The sequence below is a fragment of the Chelonia mydas genome, chromosome 7 (assembly GCF_015237465.2).
Source record: "Chelonia mydas isolate rCheMyd1 chromosome 7, rCheMyd1.pri.v2, whole genome shotgun sequence".
Lineage (NCBI taxonomy): Eukaryota > Metazoa > Chordata > Testudines > Cheloniidae > Chelonia > Chelonia mydas.
Genome location: NC_057853.1, coordinates 65,742,139 through 65,765,323, shown reverse-complemented (window position 1 = coordinate 65,765,323; position 23,185 = coordinate 65,742,139). Strand labels below are relative to the sequence as shown.

At 41.5% G+C, this 23,185-nt stretch overlaps 1 protein-coding gene across 35 annotated transcripts in view; it reads right to left on the bottom strand.

Moving 5' to 3' along the window:
* ZMIZ1 (zinc finger MIZ-type containing 1) overlaps window positions 1–23,185 on the bottom strand; it is a 480,632-nt gene that overhangs the window by 10,886 nt on the left and 446,561 nt on the right. For 14 of the 35 annotated variants that reach the window (XM_043551283.1, XM_043551284.1, XM_043551267.1 and 11 more), the window contains 11 exons: window positions 20,842–21,024; window positions 19,013–19,187; window positions 17,267–17,453; window positions 13,169–13,379; window positions 11,823–11,928; window positions 10,510–10,670; window positions 9,393–9,460; window positions 8,409–8,477; window positions 7,488–7,735; window positions 7,009–7,089; window positions 3,869–4,032 (listed from right to left, as the gene is read on the bottom strand). In XM_043551283.1, the coding sequence (XP_043407218.1) occupies window positions 3,869–4,032; window positions 7,009–7,089; window positions 7,488–7,735; window positions 8,409–8,477; window positions 9,393–9,460; window positions 10,510–10,670; window positions 11,823–11,928; window positions 13,169–13,379; window positions 17,267–17,453; window positions 19,013–19,187; window positions 20,842–21,024 (1,653 nt within the window). The remainder of the gene's footprint in view (window positions 1–3,868; window positions 4,033–7,008; window positions 7,090–7,487; window positions 7,736–8,408; window positions 8,478–9,392; window positions 9,461–10,509; window positions 10,671–11,822; window positions 11,929–13,168; window positions 13,380–17,266; window positions 17,454–19,012; window positions 19,188–20,841; window positions 21,025–23,185) is intronic. The other 21 variants (XM_043551273.1, XM_043551285.1, XM_043551288.1 and 18 more) reach the window with 5 other exon arrangements.

The window sequence follows — 23,185 nt, the reverse complement described above, 5'->3', positions numbered from 1 at the left end:
GAAAAAAAGCCCATGAGGATGCAAAAGCAGGATGCAGCATTTCTAAACATCACTCAGACATCTTTAATTTCTTCATGTCCCTATCCTTTTATCTTAAAAACACTAATCCACATTATAAAAAAGCAGGCTGCACAGTCTAACAAAACTGCTTTTGTTTTACAGCGTGGCATGCACACCAAAGACTTCTAAGACCACAAACTTTTCTGGGTTTTTGTACTCCTATAACTTCAGATGGAGATGTACACAATCTATACAATAGCAGTTTATCCACAAATAGGGATGCAAGCCCCTTCTCCAATTTAATGTCACAAAACAGCACTGACCATATTTATAAGACTGACACTAAGTTCTAGGAATTTTGATGTGAAGTACATCTGTATAGCTATTTTGAAAATGCCTGCCAAAACCTAATATTCCTTTGACCTCAATAGAAAATTGACGGTGGGAAAAGGACTAAGATGTAAATTCAGCAGCCCATCTTTGGATCTCACCACAGAGAGTCACAGTGCTACTGAACGTACGTTATTAATCTGGGTACCATGTTCATATGGAATTCTTCTCCTCCTCTGCTTTTCAGAGTAATAGGCTTGAAATTAGTCTGAAATAACCTTCTCCTTAAAACTTATTTGCAACCGCTGAAATGTTATGAAAACATATAAATATGAAGGAATTGCGCTTACGATGTTGCAGTCTTATCTTACATTTGTAAAGAGCCTCTCCCACCACAGAGTACCAAAACTCTTTATAATCTAGGAGCTTATTTCTCCCCTTGTAGCCTCAGGCCGGACTGGGGATTGATTTTCTCTTCTTGCTACGTAGGTGGAACACCCCTGTTGACAAATGATATTTCTGATGATCGAATTCACTGTTACAAGAACCTGTGTCTCACCGCACTGTATCTCCATTTCCTGGAGTGATCTACACGATCTGTGAAGAAGGATCAAGGTTCACTAGCTTCCCCTCTATGCAGGCTACTCTATACAGTCCACTAAGGGATTACTTGCAACTTCCTCTGAAGTATCCAGCATTCATTGGTCAATGTTAGTTAGATACAGGACACTGGCCTAGATGGCCATTGGTATGGCAATTTTATATTTCTATATTCAGTGAGCAGCAGAATAATAAACAAGCTATCTGTGTAGAGCTAAAGGTAAACAGCATACACAAACTACTCAATGACCATTTTTTATGTTAATACATCTCTTATCATGCAGTGTGTTACTTAGATATTTTAATGTATTTATGTCCAGTTCAGGTATGCACTTTATGAGTCTGTGCAATGAAATGCAGGTACTGAAAAGCTGTGGGTTTAAAGTAATCTTTCCTGAATGCTTGCTATAGTCAAGTCAAGATTTATCATTTTAAGGGAGGGAAGAGAAAGAAAGACAACGGGATAAAAATGGATACTTTATAATACTCAGATAGCTAAATTAGAATCCTAACATACCGTATATACTCGTTCATTAGCCCACTCGTTTATAAGCCGACCCCCCAAGATGGTTAGGTAAAAACTGTATGACCCTTTCATAAGCCGACCCTATATTTCAGGGGTTGGCAAACTTTGGCTCCTGGCCCATTACGGTAAGCCGCTAGCGGGCCTGGACATTTTGTTTACCTGGAGCGTTCACAGGCATGGAGCCCCTCAGATCCCAGTGGGCGCGGTTCGCTGTTCCCAGCCAATGGGAGCTGCGAACCGTGGCCAAAGGGAGCTGAAGGGTTCCATGCCTGCAGACGCTCCAGGGAAACAAAATGATAATGTATTAGATATTCAATTCAATGATTCCATAGAGTTTAAAATCATCAAATTTTGGTGTAGACTTGTTTATAAGCCGACCCCTGCTCTTTGACGCATCACTTTTTTACCAAAAATATTCAGCTTATGAACGAGTATATACGGTAACTCTTCTACAGGAAATAGCTGAAGATTGAGGGAAAGATTCTCTAATCCAATCTCATTTCCTTGTGCTATTCAAGCAGCGCAAGGGAGATGGAATCTGGCCATAACTTGTCAGCTGAGAATCCCCCTCCTGTGCAGGAAGGAACTATCAGCTGATATAGACCTGATGGAGCCTACTTTAGTGCCATCTCCCCTCCACTAGCATAGGGTGCATGTCACGGTGAGGAGGAAGCGAACCAAAGCAAAGCTCTGTTCCATCCGTTACCAACTAGTATGAGTAACTAGCTCACAAACTGACCACAGTATCAAGGAGCCATAAATAGCTCCCTAATTGCCCCTTCAGTCTCCTGCACCAAGTGAAGACCAGAGACTGGAGAGAATTTTGCCCTTCATATTTTCTCTTAGCTTACCGAAGGCCACACAACTCCTCAAGCTCTGCATTCTAATATCAAGCCACTTGCCTTTTGAATCTTCCGCCACTTGTCATGTGAAATGTCACTGGGTCAACTAGAGGAGCAGTGACATTGCTTAACTCTGATGAACTGGCTGGCTTAGGACTCTTGTTTGAAGAGTTTCATAGCTGGAGGCAAAGCAGAAGTCCTTGCAGCCTTTATACAAAGGGATAGTTGCTTTGCATGGAAAGTTCTTGCTGGTAGCAAATCCTCTCTGTATTATATTTTAGGGCTATTTCAGTTGACTCTGATACAGATAGTCTGGATGGTTCAACAAGCTGATTTCCCAAGGCTTGTACATATGCCTTGCACTATTGCTTATTTAACCTACAATTCATGAAGTTGCTATGGTTTCTGGACTTTTCCTCTGCTGCCAGCCTTCTGTTGGGGCACTTGGACCTGTTCTAACTTCCCTTTTCTCTGCTCCCTTTATTACTGTCTTCCTAATTCCCCACCATCCTCTTTCAGAAAAACCTGCTGCCATCTAGAAGAGACCTGACCTAAGCTGCTGCCACCACATGTCCACGTTACACACTGTAAATGTGCTTCACAACACTCACTAAAAATGCAGCACATCTGACATGTCAAGTTTTGCGTTCTTCCGTTGCATGTAACACAGTGCCAGATGATATATAGCCCCTACCCTGTTACTTACACAAATACAGAGGGGGATATATATACATACATTAAATTTTACTGCTCTGCTTAAAACAGATGATTAGCCAAGCCTAAAAGCTCAGTGTTGCTGGTAGGTTTTGTACTGCTACTGTTGCTGAAGTGCTGTATTTTCTGGATATAAAGTTCGGTACATGAAATAATCACAATCCAGTGTTCTGAAATGAACAAACTCTGTTCCTAACCTGCAGTCTTGTGTCTCCATCTGAGATATGAGCATCCTCTGTTTTTTTCTCTCCTCAACAACTGATGTCCTTTCAGAGCAGAGTTGGCATCTATCCTTGAAATCCACAGGTCTACCTCTCCTCATCCAAGGTACTCTCCTATGTCCTGCCAGACCAGTTTACAGGCTGTTTACCCTCCTCCCCCCTCAGTTAACCTTGGGAAGGATACAGTGTTATAATGCTGTGATGCAAAATTCTGTTCCAAAGGACAAAGGCAGACAAGATAGCACCAGTGCCATGCTTTAACAGGCTCTCTGCTGAGGATGAGTATTTACAGACCCTGCTGCCTAGGGAATGAAACACTAGAATGAAATCTATATTTTCCATGTGCCAGTGCAAACCACTACGACTAACATACTGGACCAGGCTGTCTCTTTCAGATAGACAAGCTTAACTGACAGCTCAAAAAGCTCAGAACTGCTGCTTCACAGGCCCCAAACCAGATACGAAAAGTGGCACTTCTGACTCTATTACCAGGACATATCTTTTTTAAGAACTGACAAGGGGGAATCCACTAAGAGCTAAGAACAGCTCACAGTCCAATACAGACTCCTCTAGTGCTGCTAGACCCGCAACCTGCATAAGCAAAAATCGGAAAGATCTGGTGTAAGGTTACTTACTGATTCTTGCATGGGGTGACTGAGGGGTTTGTCAAGAGCTGCCATGCTGCTGGGCATGTCTGGAGGGTGAGACAGCTGTGGCCCATGCATGAAGTCATTCATAGAAGTTCCACCAGGATTCCCATGAGGGAAATCAAAATTGCCATGACCTTGGTAACTGTTGCCTAAAAAAAGCCAAAAAAGAATTACCATGAAAGAGACTCTTAGCTTTCTCACACTGCTCCCTCAACAGTGCAATGCAGTGATTTGGACTCTTACTGTGGAATTTTGTTCTGTGTACTAGAGCAAAGTAGAGGAAGAGAAACAAATACCAAACCAGTCTCTTATATGTCGTCTTCCACAGAAAGGTAACCATTCACCGATTGATAGCACATAGTTCCTATTCTATGAATAAGGGGAACCTGGAGCAGTTCAGATACATTCATGTAGTAACTCGGCAAATGCTGGTATTTTAAATGGCAACCACTTCAACTTAGCACATTCATTTAAGAAAGGAGAAAAACAATACACAATAGTGAAGACATAAAATCCTGGAGGACATTCCACTTCTGGGGACATGGGTTCAAATTTGACTGATGTCCAAGTCCAAAAGTATGTGGTGGTCTTTGTTCCTAAAGATTATTGTCTAACTAGGATTACACGCTTGTTGCAATTCAACTGGCGTCTTATTGGCAGAACTGCATAAGGAAGTTACTGCAGTGCGTGCTCACAGTTGGCATCTATTTTACTGCCCCCTCTTTGGAATAAACATATAGCTTCCTTTAAGATTAATACAGAAGAGGCCTCAATGCTTTGGCTCATGCCTGTGCTATCGTATTCCTTGTTTTCACAAAACTTAATAAAATTCACTCAGTCATTTGGAAAATTGAACATTAATGATCTACCTTTTTAGGCATTCATTCTTTTAATTTGCAGTGTTACAATCTGACTGTGGCCAACATTTTAAAACACAAAGTGCACATTCTGAATGGAAGATTAATGAATTTCCAAAACTAAACTGAGGTTGGTTTGAGTCTGAGTTCCTTGAAGCACAGAAGTTCCAGGGGTTTTCAAAATAAATGTTTCGGTTTTAGCCCTCACTCATCTAGTTTTAAATGAAGATAGAGCTGGTGCGGGATGGGGAATTGCCATATCTAGAGAATAAAATCCTCTATTTGTCTGCAAAAAGAACAGGAGTACTTGTGGCACCTTAAAGACTAACAAATTTATTAGAGCATCAGCTTTTGTGGGCTACAGCCCACTTCACTGGATGCATAGAATGGAACATATAGTAAGAAGATATATATATATACACACACACACACATACAGAGAAGGTGGAAGTTGCCATACAAACTGTAAGAGGCTAATTAATTAAGATGCGCTATTATCAGCCAGAGAAAAAAACTTTTGTCGTGATAATCAAGATGGCCCATTTAGACAGTTGACAAGAAGGTGTGAGGATATTATCACTACAAAAGTTTTTTTCTCCGGCTGATAATAGCTCATCTTAATTAATTAGCCTCTTACAGTTTGTATGGCAACTTCCACCTTCTCTCTGTGTCTCTCTCTATATATCTTCTTACTATATGTTCCATTCTATGCATCCGATGAAGTGGGCTGTAACCCCCGAAAGCTTATGCTCTAATAAATTTGTTATTAAGGTGCCACAAGTACTCCTGTTCTTTTTGCGGATACAGACTAACACGGCTGCTACTCTGAAATTTGTCTGCAGATAAAGTACTGTATGGCCAGGACCAGTGTGTTTTGCTCCATTCCATTCCAGCCACTGTGCTCCAACTCTCTTCTGAACTGATCCTCTATAGGTGTACAGATAAGTTCACCCTCCATATCCTTTTCTATCCTGGGTGTCTCTGTTAAGACTTCCAGCTGGGCTGCCAACTCTGGTGGTTTACTTGATATGAACAGTTGAAACTGAACTAAAGCTACCAAGCTATCATATAAACCACTGAATGGGATCATATTGAGCTCTGAAATAATACAACGGCTTTGGAGCTTGTTTGCAGTTTGTCAGCTGAAGTAGAGCAGCTTTAAATGTTCAAGTCAAGCAGGTAGTTTGACAAACTGAAGTATCTGCATCATTTGCTTTTCAGCACAGCTCATTTTAAGCAGAAGTTTAATCTCAGAGGAATAGAAGTCATTAGCCATGTAAGAGTATTTCTCAAAGAAGCTGGGACTTTGATCTATCATGTAAATGCTGTAGAGCCTTGCTAATTCTCACTTTGCTAATCTGCAAACCGGATAAGTCTCACAGTACACAGTTGATCTCACCCCACTTCTCAGGAAAGATTTAGTAGCAGGGAGCTGGAGTGAGGTCTCATACTGCAGTGTGTTTACTGCTATACTGGAAAATATTGCAATAAATAACTACAACTAAGCTACGAACATCAAAGAAGTACTATTACTACGACTTTGTCCTTCTACAGTGCCTTTCACCAGAGGACATTAAATGCTTTTAAGCACTCAGCCTCACTGCACGGCGATTGTAATGAGAGGAAAAGAGGTAATTTGCCCCACGTGTCACAGTCAGTGGGAAGAGCAGGGAGCAAAACCCAAATTAAGTGACTCCTGGTCTCATGCTCTAACTACGCTTCCTCCCTGTTGACTGAGTGAAACACACTTTGTGATGGAGTACCCATTATATTGTAATAGTGTTTGTTCACCTACTTGATAATTCAAAAAGCTGGATAATCTGTTGTTGGTCTCACAATCATTGGAGCAAATTATATATATATTCTCTCCAAAATGCCTGAAAGAAGCACAACTCTTGTCTTGTAATGACATTTTCTGAAACTATTGAGAGTTGTACTGAGAGTCATATCATACCACTGCAAAGATAATTGTCTCTAGTTTACAACAATATCATGAGAATTTGAGCTACTACCTGCCCCTATAATCTAGTCATTCCCAATATACCAGGTCCTTGAACAGATACCTCCACTGCCTGCATTTAGTCCAGTGTTTCCCAACCTTGGGGCATGTGGTGGCAGAGAAATTTGCATGACTCTAAATCTGACTTCCTAATGCAAAAACACTCCTGTGCTTCTCAGCAAAGTGGTGTATGGTTCTTTAAAAGTTGCCCACCTTCTGTCCCTACACCCACAGTGGCCCTTAATGAAGCTGGCCAATGGAGAAGCTTACATGTACAGGACTGCAGGCTCAGACGGCAGCCCACTGGCCCAAGCTTCTCCATGGTTATCACCCTCAGCAGTATGTGGCCTTCTGTAGAGCGGGAACAGGGAAAGGAAGTCACCAAAGGGAGGGATGGAGGAAATGGACAGAAAGCAAGATGAAGGGGACTGTGTTGGGGCATGACACAAGCAGACATGGGAGCAGCCGCTGCCCATCCATTGTAGGGGGGATAGAGGTGCTTTATCATAAAATGGGTGAGAATAATTGATTTACTTCATTAAAGATTTTTGCCTAAATACATTCTAAAGTGAAAGGGCTGCTTTAGTGTTTCTTATCAGTAGCTGTATATTTTCTTACTTGCTCAAACAATCTTCCATGCAAGGGCATTCATAGATTACACTGCTACGCACGTGGATCACAAAAACTGACTGAATCACTCAACCATTTTTGGGATATGTTTTCTATACTCTTGAAACAATAAAACCAACCTTGGTTACCATACTCAGTGGAGTTATTGCCCCCTGGTGGAGGTGGAAGGGATGGGTAAGGTGACGGGCCAGGACCCAAAGCTGCAATCATCTCCATCACATTTGGCATGATCATCTGGCTGGGACTCATGGTTTTAAATCTCTTGGAAGGAATGCCATCTGGATCATCTTTGATGTGAATATCTGACTTTATAGGGACTGGCCTCCAACTGCATGTTGGATCGATTGTAACTTCTTCAAACTCAGAGCTGTAAGACAGAAACAACTTACAATATCACTGGCTCTTGTTGCTATCAGTTCTCTTGAACTTCCCACAAAAAGCTGCATTGTAACTTGTGAATTCCATTTGCCCCAAAGACAATACAATCTCAAAGTGTTTCCTTTGCAAAGAGCGTGTAGGCAGCACTCTTAAAAGGTGATAGTTTCAGAGCCCTTGAAAAATGAACTCCTCCCTTTGTCCACAAGTGGGTACAGTAGGACTGCAGCATTGCAAACATCTCTGTACGGTCCTGCTTAAAGTGGCACCAACCCGAGTTAGATGGATCACTTCTAGGAGCGAGGAAAATAGTTCATTCCCCATTCCATCTTTTGCCTCTCTGATGAGTCTGCCATCAAGAGTGCCAATTAGGAACCAGGTCCATTAGCAACCAGACTGGGACCAAGTTACTTCTCCTAAGCTACCAAAGAACCATCAGATTTATAATGAATTTCATTTACTGCTAACCTGCCCTGGAATTGAACAGGTGACAAGCTTCATACTCAGTAACCCAAGCTATTCAGTCTCCCCCTTGCAACTTTCAGAGCTAATACTTTTAAACAGCCCTAATCATTATATACAACTGGGGAAAGTCTTTTTAACCCAAGCAGAGAACTGAAGCAGCTGGTCAAAACCAAAACCGGAAACAAAAAGAGTTCACTTACTTTTGTATAGCATTCAGAATACCCCACATATACTGGTCGACCTCCAAGCCCTCCAGTAGAGCAGTTTTACTAGAAAGGAAGAACCCTAAATTGTAATAGCTGCATGTATGTATATAGAGCGGAAGGATGGTTTAGGGGGTAAATCACCAAACTGGGACCTGTTCAGTTCCTGGATGTGCCACACACTTTCTTCAGGATCTTGGGTTTTGTGACTAGCCCATCCCCAGGTTAAAATATTACAAGGAGCAGTGCATTACTGTTTCAAGCTCAGTGTAGATTTCCTCCCCCATTCTACAGTAGATTGATTCCCACCTCTAAAACGTGACCTTGCCTATCTTTCCCCAGTGGGGGTACTGAATGGGAGCACTTTAATATCTATTCATCTGTAGTTCAGTCATTTGTGAATTACAACATAGAAGAACAGAAATGCAATCTCAGAACAGGCCAGAAGACCTTCTACTCTGATATCTTGTCTCTGATTGTGGCTTACGCTTGATGATCCAGAGGAAGGCAATGAACCCACAATTCAATTGTCCAATGCCACCACTGCTTGGTAGAGAGTTTCTTCCTTAATTTACTTGGAGTTCATGCTGTGGTGCATAAGGAATGACATCCTTAGTAACTATTATCCTAGCTGAAATAACCTGGTAGGTACCAATCTTATCAATATAAAGGTTCAAACCTCTTCTGAATCCTGCACAACTCCTTGCCTCATTAATATCCTGAATCAGTGATCCACAGGTTATGAATTGCAGGGGAAAGTATTTTCTTTCATTCATTTTAATTTTGTTGCCTTTTAAATATCATGGAGTGTCCCCATATTTGTATAACATGGAACAAGATAAACCAAACATTTTTAGTGGCCTTCTCCACTCTTTTCAACAATTTTAAACATATCTATCCTATCGCCTCTTATTGTTTGTTTTGGAAGATAACTTAGGACAAATTCTATGCAACTTGCATTTGACATAACATTTCACTTACTTGCATACAGGACACCTCCAAGTTCCTCGTTCACAGTTCAGTTGCAAGTAAGATTCCAGATCAAAGCACTGCAAGTCAGACACACACACACACACAAAGAGACCATATTAACTGAGCCAACTGAGCAAAAATAAAACTGCAGACAGTGGAGAAACAAGACTGCAAGCACTGAGACATAAATCTACAGAAGCGAGAAGGTGGCTTACGGGAAATATCCTTTCCCCTGCTGCATAAAGGCACATAAGACTTTCTAACATTTCTCCCCTTGGTAAAAAAATGAAGACAAAGAAGGGGGATCATTTTCTTGGATAGTGATTGATAAGAGGAATTGTTCAAAACAAGCAGATGCATTATGTTTGTTTATTTATTTACATTTACAAAATGCTAAAGCCAAGTGCTGACCATATTTTCTATGGCTTAAAAATACATCACAAATAATTCCTTGAGTGCAGCAGTACAATTCAAGAGGACCCACAACCAATAAAACTGGGTAACTTAAAAACTCAGTCCCCAGCTGATCCCTCCAATAATTCCTCACCCCATTTTCAAATGCCTGGGAATAAAGATGAGCCAAGCCACCAGAGACTGGACACAGAGCATTTTGGGCCAAATCTGGAAGGCCTTACTTTTTTAATTGATGTCCTTACTTAGTTTTTACTCTGTCAATGAAGTCAGTAGCAGCTTGCCTGTTTGCCTACGTAAGGACTCAGGCGCTGTTCCTCCAAACACATACATGAGTAGTTCCACTGAGTTCAGTGGGATTACTGACATGTGTAAGTGTTTCAGGACTGGAGTCTCAGTAGCAACCTCAGGATCTGGCCAATGATGGTATTATTCACGATTACAAGTGAAATGTTATGTGACATTTCTTATTTCATTCATCTCACTCCATGTGATTTTGCAATAGGATAAGAGGAATTAAAGCTTTCATCATCAATTGAACAACTTAGCATTTATTTAAAAAACAGTCACGCCCTTTGGTTGAAATTAGACAAATTTAAAATATAATCTTGAACCACAAAATCTATATGAAAAACAGACAAATTCACAAAACCACTCAAAAGACTTTGTGATGCACAGCATAGGGAAAAATGTCAGGACACTGAAATGCACTCACTTGTACATGCTTGCAATCATGGCCTCTCGCTGGGAGCTGGATTCGCCGGAATGTGATTGGACATTTCAGAGACACTTTAATAGCTGTCTGCTCCACTCCATCCTCACCATTTAGTGTTGCGTTGCCAGAGGAGGCTGCCACGCTGCTGAAGTTCCTCTTGACTGTTTAGGAAGATGGTATATGTATGCGAAAGAAACCACACATGCACTATGGTTTCTAATGTACCTGCTTGAATTCTAGCTGTGCAAATAGTGCCTTCCCCTGCCCTGATAAACTGCTCTCATGAGATGGCATAGAATCCTATATACTTAAGTTAGGTATTGTGTGCACAACTGAATATGAGCATAGGTATGATAAAAATCAAATTTAGAGAAACCATCACATACTGAAAAGTTACAGGGCTGGGCGCTCAGCCCCAGTTTGTCCAATTTGTGCTGCAAAGGGGATAGAAAGCAGCCCTAAATGGACAGCTAGGGATTCCCCCAGCTTGGGAGGATCTCTGAGTGATAAAAAGCTGACATGGCTAGGGATTCCCCCAGCCTGACAGAGTTCTTCGGTTGTATAAAGTGGACATCATTGGTTGCTCTGCCCCATTTCCCACTCTAGAATCAGAGTATGCCAGGGAGGTAGCCAAACAGCATGATGCTCTGGCAAGCCCAGGCCCGTGTTATTAAAAGTTTCAATAGGTGAGTAAAAATGGTGTAGGAATAAAATATTATAACTGAGTATAAGGCACTCTGGATAGTCTTGGTTAATACAATTAATACAGTTAATACAGTCATTGTTTGCAGTGTTGTAGCTGGGTAGGTCCCGGGATATTATAAAGACAAGGTGGGTGAGGTAATATCCTTTATTGAACCAACTACTGTTGGTGAGAGAGACAAGCTTTCGAGCTTACACAGAGCTCTCCTGAAGCTGGGAGCATGAGGCAGGGAGAGAGGAAGCTGCTGGACTGTAATCCTGTTCTATGTTTTCTTACAGAATACAACTTTGTTCCTGGTGGTTTGTCTGAGTGGGTCTGGTCTGAGTTGAATACACACTGGCACACAAAGCAGAGTACACTGAGGAACCTCAGGCCTAGACCCCCAAAGCTGTGTAAAAAGCCACAAGGCAGACTTATCCTGCCTTGAACAACTCCACGCTGGCATGGTGGACAGGAGGGGGTTACATTTTTTTTAGCTGAAGAAGAGCTCTGTGTAGATTGAAAGCTTGTCTCTCTCACCAATAGAAGCTGGTCCAATAAAAGATAATCCCTCATCCACCTCGTCTCTAATACATTCTCTCTCTCTCTCTCACACACACACAAAACTCACTCTTAGTGATGCAATGTTCCGCGGGGAGAAGACGTTTCTTTAGCAAGCCTTGAAGCACAGAACGAACTGATGGCCGGTGCACTAACTGCAACACGAACAAGTGTGACTGCAAAAAAAAATCACTGAGTTATTAACAGAACCAAGCACCTTACGTTGTTATAGACCACTGGGTGGCGCAGAGTTCTGCCCTTGGGTGGCAGGTATGCAGCTCTGCACTGACTCCAATGGAAACCCTGCAAATACATGCTAGAGCTGGTTTTGCTCATCTGAGTTAACACACTCCCTTTAAGGGTATTCTGAAGTTGCAGTCTAGGATTGCGTAACACCTATCACCTGGCCACACTGCTGTTAAGAAAAAGTAGCATTCGTGGCACCATTTTCCCCTTTAAAGTCCAAGATGTGTTGTGATAATCTGTTATTTATGGGGTTTGTCACAGTGACCTCTGGATTTTCTACCCCTGCCCTATTGCCCACTTGTCCTGCACTCAGAATAGCAAGGAGGGTTGCTGAGATGACCTCTCCTCCTAGCCATTGGATAAGTGGTCCACCACTACACTGTGGGGCAGAAAACAAGGCATGTGAGATTGTGCAAGGAAGAAGTCGTCTGAAGTAAAACAATGGGCATAAGCTTGAGGTCTCTCTTCAAATTGTCTCAGACTCTGACTCTGGGAAAGCTGTCCCCAGACTCTGTGCCCTTGCCAATGGCAATTAAATGGCATAAAGCCCTGACTACGAAGTGTGCCGGCCCTCTCCATTAAAAGTACAATCTATGCTAATTGTAATTGAGAGCTATCAGTGGGAGGCAAGTTGCATGGCTCAGTGGATTGAGTAATGGGATAGGAGCCTTTCACCTTTATCTCACTGGTTTAAACCCAGTTCAGAGTCACGGTGGCAAACAAATGGCAATTTGATGCTCTGTGTGAAGTAAGTTTTTGGCCTCAGTCCAATTCCCAGTGGACAAGTGTCCACAGCAAGAAAACCATCCACCATCACATTACTCGCCTTGCTATCAGAATTGTTAGATAGGCAAGTACTGAACGGGCACAGACATCTGATGCACTCTCCCCTTCAGAAGTGGGTCCTTCTAGACACATTGGCAAAGTAGCTGCTCTGCCCATGCTGCCCTAGTTCTACAACAAAATATGACATGGTCAAAATATGATCTGGTCTTTAGCACTATCACTCTCGCCCTGTCCTGTCACCAGCGCTACGATCAGTGACACCTCCCTGCCCCCAACAATGAAAATTTAAAAAAAAGTAAAAGTGAGAGAGGTAAGAACTGCTGGCCTAAGTGAACATTGCCAAACCTGGAGAGTCAGTGGCAGCAGCAAGCCCCATGTACTTACACAACAACATGCTGTGACTGTAATTTGAATTGTGTTTCTTCCCGGCTGACAGACGTGCTTTAGGTGCAGAGGTTTATGAGATGTCTTGTTGTCGCCACGTTCAATGGTAAGAGGGGTTGCATTAACGCTGACCTGGACCGATGCTGGCCAGTTTGTGTTCATTTGTCTGTCTTCGTGGTGGTAGCACTTGAACTGCAGCTCCAAGTCAGACCTGTAGCGCAAGGCAAAACCTGGCTTAAACTCAGTTTTCATATGACTAAAGAATCTTTTTTGGATGCTAGAAATTCTATGCCATCCCACCCCCTTCACTTTTACTCTGCTTTGCTTAAGTCTGATTTTTTTTTCTGGAAATGCCTCACAAATAATAAATGCGTAACACATGTTCTCCTCATAAAAGCCACTAACAGAAACAAGACAGGATGGCTTACACATCTGAAATTTGAGAGAATAATAATAATAATACTTTACACTTATACATGACTTTTCATGTGAAGATCTCAAAGTGCTTTACAAAGGTGGGTTGTAAGTCGGTGGAATGACTCAGCAGAAAGGAAAAAGTTGCAGTCAGGTAGGTCTTTCCTCAACCATTAGTGTTTATAACAAGAAAATAAAGCACGTTAACACATTCAGAGAGTAAGCAGAACTCACCCAGCCTGGGTATCACCTCAGTAGCAGAATCTAAAAACATATGTCCCACTCTATCTCCAAAGCAACCACTCTTGATCTACCACAATGACAGATAATACCAAGCTGAGCTGACGTTAAGTCTTGAGTAACTGAGGGTATGTCTAGGCTACAGTAGCTACAGTGACATAGCTAGAGCTCTGCAATAGTGTCATAGCGTAGACAAGTCCTACATTGATGGAAGTTGTTTTTGTAATTCATCTCTCTCATTTTCCATCAACCTAGCTGCATCTACTGTGGGGGTTAGGTCGACCTAACCATGTCGCACAGAGCACAAAATTTTTCACAGCCCTGAGTGATGTATCTAGGTCAACCTAAATCTTAGGTGTAGACCAGGCCTCAGTAGATAGTAGCGCACTTGCACCCCATCACATTGGTATTAATCTCTTTTTACAAATGGGTAAACTGAAGTACAGAGAGGTTAAAGGTGGACTGGAAAGTTAAACTGAAATTTTGGGGTTTTGTCCTTCACTGTTTGTTTACTATGAACAATGACTGCCACAAAGTCCATCGCTGACCATCTTTTACATAAGAAACATCAGGTGCTCATTCCCTTCTCTTTGCTGGACTCTCCTGTAAGACCTTTGAAGGACATGAATAGTGATGTCATATGAGACCATAATCCGAGATGCAGCAGGTGTGAAGAGGATCCAGTTGGTTAGAGTCTGAGAATGGAGGCCTTGTGCTGAGGCTTAGTATCTGATAATTAAAAAAAAAAAAAAAAAAAAAAAAAACCAACGGGCAGCCTCATGTTTAGACTGCTTTTACTGAAAGCTCAGATAATTTGTACTCAGTTTTCCCTCTGTAAAGGTCATGTTTTATGTCCTGTACTGGTGGTGTGGTCATGTTCAGAAATTCAGGAGATTTAGGTCAGAATCACAATCTCTATTTTTGGGGAAGGAAAGCAACTCAGGTGAAGATCTCAAGTGACATCGCTATTCAGGGCCTATGGAAATCTAGTTAGCACAAAAAATAAAAAGCGGGAAGCAGGGACCTGATATCTCTAACCTAAAAACAAGTAGATTAAAAAAAAAACAGAGAGAGTCTTTATACATTACACAGACACTGTAAAGGGCAAAACTGCCTCCCTGACCCCTCTTAAAAAGTTTGTCCAAGGTCACATAGGGAGGAATGGAAATATGGTGAATCTCGTGTTCTAGCCATGCTGCCCCACAATGATAGATAATACATAAATTGTGGTGAGCAAAGACTGATCCACTGTTAAGGCAAAATTCTCCTGGTTGATTTTGTCTCCATTCTTTTGCTTTGTAAGAGCATGGAGTTCCCAGTAGGGAGAAAAATATTTGTGTCGCCATCAGCTGTGTGATTATGAGAGGGATGTTTTACTCAATATTTTAACTAGCATAAAAATAATCTAAAGATTTGGTCTAGAATTCACATGGCTAATACATGTATTGGAATCCATGCAGTCCAAGGTAAACGTCATATTACTTCATTATAATTTCAACGTGCAAAATATCTTAATGCCATCTAATATCTATTCTCTTTTAGCTGAGCTGTTGTACAACAAATGCTAAAACAACCGATGCGCCACACACAGCTGACAGGGCAAGAAAAACAGTATGGGCATTTTCTATGTGGGTGTAACTATGTGATCAAGGAGAGAAAAATGAGCAAGATAAGGATGACAGACACAAGACTCAGTTTTCTGAGTGTTCAGGCTGCCCCTGCCCTCCCATCACTAACAAGTTTTTCAAGGTGGCAAACCTGAGCACAAATTACCGATAAGTCTTCATTAAAATGAATTTAAATACAAGTCCAAGTCAGTGTGCTAAAGAAGTTTTTTTTTTTTTTAAAAAAAAGATCAGGTATTAAGAAACAGCTTTATGCCTCAGTGCAGCTCTATAAATCAACAGAACTAGCCTGCACAATCCCCAACGGTGATTACTTATTAATAAGAACCAGCAAATAACTGCCAAAACTCCCTCTTGCTGTGAGTACTCCAGGATAATGAAATGCAAGTAAGCAATAACTGACCTCAAAGTTAGGCATTAATTATTGGATGTTGCCTATTTGAAATCTCTCACATTTCTAATTCCTAGGCTTGAGACTACCAACACCATGCAGACAAATAAGTATCTGTATCCTAGGTCAAATCTCAACCAGGAGTTGTAATGCCCAGGAGTTTACAACCACCCACCCTTCCCACATTACAAAATTGGTGGGTGATCACAGCTTGTTGGAAGGAAGGTCCCAGTATGGAAAATGTTGAGGTCATAACATTATTAATCCAATGATCCACCTAGCCCAGGCTTGAAGGATGACTTAGAGAAACTGGAAGAAGGGGAATTCTGGGCACACTGGAAAGTGTGTTGCCAAGAAGAGGTTTCATTTGCTCAGCTGTTTCATGTGTAACAAAGAAAAGCTCCATACAATAAGACAAGATAATGAGAAACTAAATTCTCCAAGGCACACAAGCACAGATTCAAAACAAGTCCACCCTACAGTATTTGGAAACGTAAACAAATCAAGGCTTTGGTTTTGATTTAATTTCATGCCATTTCATTCCTTGTCCATATATCAAAACTGGTACAGAATCTGGAATCATTTTATGCAAGTTTGAGTTACAGAGCTGCAGAATATAATCCAGAGGGACTATTCTCTCTCGCTCTGATGAAAAGTAATATTTACTGTAGGTGAAAGAGCTTTGTTGCATGGGGAAAGCTGCACTTCAGCCGCTTGGCTCATTTCTGTTCTGGGTAAGTTAGAACAGCTCTCTAAAATCCACCTTCTCTCTGAAATTTGGGCCTTATCCTGAGAGGGGCTTAGCACCTATAACTGCCACTGAATTTACCATCTCTCTGAATCAGGTCCTTAATTTGCTTACTATTTTTATTTTCAGATACCTTTACACCTCTGTGTTCCAGCTGAAAATAGAAGCAACCTTGCCAAGGTATTGCGAGAAAGCTTATCACAGATTGTCCAGGCCAACTACCAACACAGGACCAAAAGATCACCTCTGGATGATGCAAGGAGTATGCCTAGGTCAGAAATATTCCATGAATGATCCTTGCATGCTGGTCTCAGCTACGCATGCTCCTAGCACTTTTACTGGAATGAGTAGAAGCAAGTCAAAAGGTACATTTAAATAATTATTTTCCAGACATTGCCCCTTGCCCCATTCACATTGATTCCATCAGGTTTGCTTGGAAGGATGGCATACAACTTGGCGCCAGCAAACGGCTTGGGAGCTGAATCAAGAAGTATATTATTGCACTTTACTCTCTGGAAGTTGAGGGTTATTCACATATATGTGAGCTAAAGGGATGTTTTTTCCTATCCAGACCATATTTCCTAATGTCAAAATCCATGACTGACCCAAACAAAGCTCATCTGACCCACCATTTTGCTTTCAGTCACGCAAGATTGCCTCAGAACACTGCTCAAACCTACCTCCACATCAGCGTCTGATGGACGGTTGGCCGTAGGTGAAAGACATGGTTACTGACTGCCAGGTTGTGCTCCAGCCGAAAGGGCTCCAACACCACCCCATCTCTCACAGGGAATGTCAGACGCAGCTCATCGTTGTGGTTGGCTGGGATCGAAGAGGGAGAGAAAGTGTGAACTTTCCCTTTAGCATCTGCAGTGCAATAACAATGTGTATATTTATACAGAATAATGACAAATGACAGAGTGATCTATTGCTGGGGTTAACCTAGTAAAGTCACATATAGAAAAGAAAATGACAAATAACTGTATAAGTGGATTTCATGCAGGTGATAGGGCACAGACTGACAGCTCTGGAGACTGATGTCTTCTATTTATATCCACAGATAAGGTTTATGAAAGGAGCAGCAAAAGTGCCTCTCACCACAGACGTGCCTTACACCTGATGTGGGGGGGACCATTTTTCATTGTGAGAGATTAGTTCAGTCACCATACTCATTCAATCACTCTGCTGAGACTGCCAATTAGTGCCAGTTGTGGTTGTGCATTGCTATTTGTTTTTCTGTGATGTGGCTATTTTCCCCCTAGAAACTGGGATTGAGATTATCCAACTCATTTCAAGTGTGCCAGTAGATGGTAATGACTCTCGGTTCTAATGGTGATCTGCAGATGGAAGGCTCAGGTATTCTATTATCAGTTCCACAAGCCATTCAGTCTCCCATCATGAACAGCTTTGCTGCTTGTTATGCACAATTTATGATGGCCAACCATTTTCAGCAGATATGTTCTGGCTGAAAAAACAGGTTTGTTTGAAGTGATTCTGAAGCAGGAAGACCTGGAGTATGAAAAGGTTACCGCTGTCCATTGTAATCACTGGATTTAAGATTGTGTTTCTTCTTCACTCATCAGAAACAGAAGCTGCTGTTCAACTCTTACTTAAAATACTCTCCTTCCTCTGAAGCTGCTGAAGCTAAAACAGTACCAATAACCTTAATCTTTCAGATCTCCATGAACCCTAAAATGCTGGTTGAAAAGAGCTAACACAACAGAGGTCTTTCTATAGAGAATATACTCCTTCTTCCAGTGCCTAACTTTTGATTACTCTTTAGTCACTTTTAGACCCTAGACAAATTGTATGAGTACACAGCCACTGAGATGGTGTTATTCCTGACTCGCTCTCAGCCAAACATAGCTGTGAGGTTGAGTGGCTTTGAAAGGAGTATACATTATTTTTATGGCACACTACTGAATATTTTTAAGAGGTCTGCATGGACATAATAGGAGTACCATTATAAATATTCACCCTTTAAGCTATTCTTCAGTAGTATTCAATAGCTTTGCCCTTGATCAAAACACACCACATTACTACTGATGGAGTTTCTATGTAATAAACAAACCCAACAACATGAAACAGTTGAAAATTAAGAGTTTCATTCTGAGAAATCAACTACAGGAATATTTAAGGGGCAAAATCCTTAAAAGTTTAACTTTGGAGAGAGTTTTCCATTTGCCATTTTCCAATATTTTGTTTGGAAACAAATATTCTTCTTTCCTGTTTCCTTCCTCTCTGAGTAGCTTGCATAATGTGGTTGGTCGATGCCATATATCAACTGGCAATCAAAATTTCTCTCCATGTCAAAAAATAGCCATCAAGATGCTATTTTTAAAGCATCACTTCTGGGTTGCGTGATATGCATGGCAAAGGAAGGAGAGACAGTAAAAGGCTGAGGGACCGGTCCATTTGCTACTCACTTGGCGGTGGCGGTAAAGCATTGATATTTGGCTTAATGTCAGGTGGGAATGGTGGTTTGACATCCTGGTTAGGTGACAGGTATGGTGGAATACTGCTCCCTGGAGTCATGGGTGGTGTGGGGTTTCCTGGAACCGGTGAGTGAGGGTAATTTGCCACAGGTACAGGCCTTGATGGCTAGAAAATAAATAATACCAAGCTGTTATTGAATTTTGAAAAAAAAAAAAAAAAGACGCCCTAATCATATGTATTGCTATTAAACACTGAATCTATATATTGGTACTGTGGCTTGGGCCTGGCACTATTTAAAACGAAATGAGTAGGAGAGCTAAAACTGAAAACCTTAATTATTTTTTTCTTTGCATTTACTTCTCATTTTTAAAACATACAGTAGTTTAGATTTGAGGCAAGGAGTTGCAAGCCTCAGAAACTGCAGATGCTACACTTTTTCATTCTTCCCTGCCTCTTTATCCGGTTTTCCACCTTTGATCTCTCCTACTTTTGCCCTAATTTTCTTACTCTTCTCCTCTCCTCTTGATGTAGCAGTAAATAATATAGCACCTCATCTTTGGCTGAGAACATTTTATCTTTGGTCACTGAGCAATCACAGGTTGAAAGGCACTACAGACTATACCCATTCCTGTCTCCGCTGAGACCAAAGTTCCTCACAGTTCTCAATTCATCAAGTCTCTAGTCTCCACAGTCTTCAAACTCCAAAGACCAGGTCATCTATATTACAACTCAGAGCCTTGCCCCTTAGCTGGGAGAACTGCCTTTCTCCATGAGCTCATCTTGTCTATTCACCCTGTCACCACATCAATCTACATTTCCATGAAAAACATGCAACACAGTTCGATAGACCAAGGGTTGGTTCCCCTTTCAAATTTTGTTATTATTTTCTTCTCAGACCAAACTAAGATCCCTTGTACATAGCCCTGGATCACTCCCAGGAAAGGCTATTTTGTTCCTTAAACTGCTTTGGCTATAAAACAAAACAAAATTTTAAAAACCCCAACAAAAATAAACAGGATAAAAATATATATAAAATCCTTCACCTTTAAAACACTCGTGACTGATCTTCAGCTGGCATAAATCGTTGTAGCTTCAGTCACTGCAATGGAGCTACACTGATTTACACCAGCTGAGCATCTAGCCCCTTGATGCATTCATCTTGACAATGTGGGACAGAAGCTGCCACAGTATAATAAAAATTGCTGTAGAAAAAGCAATGTTTCTAGACATCCCACATCAGGCAATAAGTGACCTGACTGTAGACAGATGTTCTGTGGGAAATGATTCCTTATTCTTTTCCAATAGTGCTGTCATCTCAAACAGTACCCACCTTCCATGCAAATAATGACAAAATAACCCCATTTCCAGAACCATCTTAATGGCCCTAAGATCCTTCTGGCTCAGAATCCAACACCAGAAATGACTTGACTACTCTAATCTTAAAGCAGATCTGATCTACCAGCTTTACTGCAATTTTCTCAATTAATCCAAGAACCGTGCAGTGTGTGCCCTCATTTTGCTTTGCCACAACTAGAAATGTCAAACCTCAAAGGTGGGCTCAGTTTGGCATTCACTTTTACTTCTGGCCCACCATTTAGCTAAGTGCCCCCAAATTATGATGTGGCATAGCTTACTGTACTATGGGCTTGATTCTGACTCATCAAAGGCAATGGCATAACTTCCATTGCCTTTAATGGTGTATTATCAGGCCCTATCTAGGGATCCTATGGCATTGCCGGAGTTTCATTTTATCCACTAACACAGAAGAAAGAACCTTCACCGGCACCAGATGAGATAACTAATGAACCCAAGGTCTCACCTTGTAATACTGTCCCATGTTGACTGTTGGAGGTGGGTACTGCCCTGTATTTTGCTGGGTAGGCATCCTCTGTCCAGGATAATTAGGAGACGTAAGAGGTCTTGGAGGGTTGGGAGTTGGATACTGACCAGGCTGGGTAGGAAACTGGCTATTTGGTCCATACTGCTGGTTTCCGTAATTTGGCTATTTTACAACAGAGATGAAACAAAACAAGAAATAATTTTGAACTGAACTTTGAAATATAGAATTAAAATGAAAATAAAATCAGGCTGATGTCCCTGTCTCATGAACGCTTTGCCCAGCATTTTCAAACCTGGGTGCCTGGAGTTGGGCCTCTGAGGGACCGGGGATTGCGGACATTCAAAGGTGCTCAAATCTTATTAATATTCAGTCTGGGGCACGCAACCATTTGTGCCTTTGAAAATCTCCACTCCAGGATGCCTAACTTTAGGCCCTTAAATAAGTAGCCATATTTTTGGAGGAGTTGAGCACCTGCATCCATCCATCTAAAGTACTTTTATGGTCCCATAACCACAGTATCTGAGGGCCTTACCATCTCATGTGTGTAATGTTCACAACACCCCTGGGAGACAGGGAAGGGCTATTAACTACATGTTTTACAGGTGGGGAACTGAGGCATAGGGATATTAAGTCACAGAGCCATAGAGTTTAAGGCCAGAAGGGACGACCAAATCATCTAGTCTGATCTCCTGTGTACCACAAACCACCATCCAACATACACACTAAACGAAACAACCAAAATGAGACCAAAATTATTACACCCCCCAGGAGATAGACTATTATGTCCCACAGGCAAAAAACAGGAGGAACTGAGGAGCACCAGTGCCTGAGGCCACTTCAATGGCAGGGAAAGGATTAAGTGAGATATACCCAGATAATCCTTGCAAGTACCCACACCCACATGCTATTAGAATTCTTTGAGTGGGGGTCAACAAACACATGGACAAGTGTGATTCAGTGGATATAGTGTACTTGGACTTTCAGAGAGTTTATGACAAGGTTCTTCACCAAAGGCTCTTAAGCAAACTCAGCAGTCATGGGATAAGAGGGATGGTCTTCTCATGGATCAGTAACTGGTTAAAAGACAGGAAACAAAGGGTAGGAATAAATGGTCAATCTTCAGAATGGAGAGAGGTAAATAATGGGATCCCCCAGGGATCTGTACTGGGACCATTGCTGTTCAACATATTCATAAATGATCTGGAAAAAGGGGTAAATGGTGAGATGGCAAAGTTTGCAGACCATACAAAATTACTCAGGATAGTTCAGTTCAAAGCAGACTGTGAAGAATTACAAAGGGTGACTGGGCAACAAAATGGCTGATGAAATTCAATGCTGATTAATGCAAAGTAATGCATATTGGAAAACATAATCCCATCTATATATACAAAATGATGGTATCTAAATTAGCCATTACCACTCAAGAAAAAGATCTTGGAGTCACTGTGGATAGTTCCCTGAAAACATCTGCTCACTGTGCAGAAACAGTCATAAAAGCGAACAGAATGTTAGGCACCATTAGGAAAGGGATAGATGATACGAGAGAAAATATCATAATGCCACTATATACATCCAGAGTAGGTTCACAACTTGAATACTGCATGCAGTTCTGGAAACCCACCTCAAAAAAGATGCATTAGAAATGGAAAAGGTATAGAGAAGGGCAAAGAAAAACAATTAAGGGTATGGAACAGCTTCCATATGAGGAGAGATTAAAAAGAATAGGGCTGGTCAACTTGGAAAAGAGATGACTAAAGAGGGAATAAAAAATGATGAATGGTATGGACCAAAAAAAAGAGGAAGTGTTATTTACCCCTTCACATAGCGCATAAACAAGCAGGGTGTGTGTGTCACCCAATGACATTAATAGGTAGCAGGTTTAAAATAAACAAAAGGAAGTACTTCTTCACACAACACACAGTCAACCTGTGGAACTCGTTACTAGGGGATGTTGTGAAGGTCAAAGCTATAACTGGATTCAAAAAAGAACTAGATAAGTTCATGGAGAATAGGTCCATCAATGGCTATTAGCCAAGATGGTCAGGGATGCAACCCCATGCTCTGGGTGTCCCTAAGCCTCTGACTGCCAAGTGCTGGGACTAGATGACAGGGGACTGACCACTTGATAATTGCTCTGTTCTGTTCATTCCCTCTGAAGCATCTGGCATTGACCACTCTCAGAAGACAGGATATAAAGCTAGATGGACTATTGGTCTGGCCCAGTATGGCCGGACTTATGTTCTTTTGCTGCAAAGAAAGGCTAAAACCCCCCAAGATCACTGCCAATATGACCTAGGGAAAAATTCCTTCCTGACCCCATGGA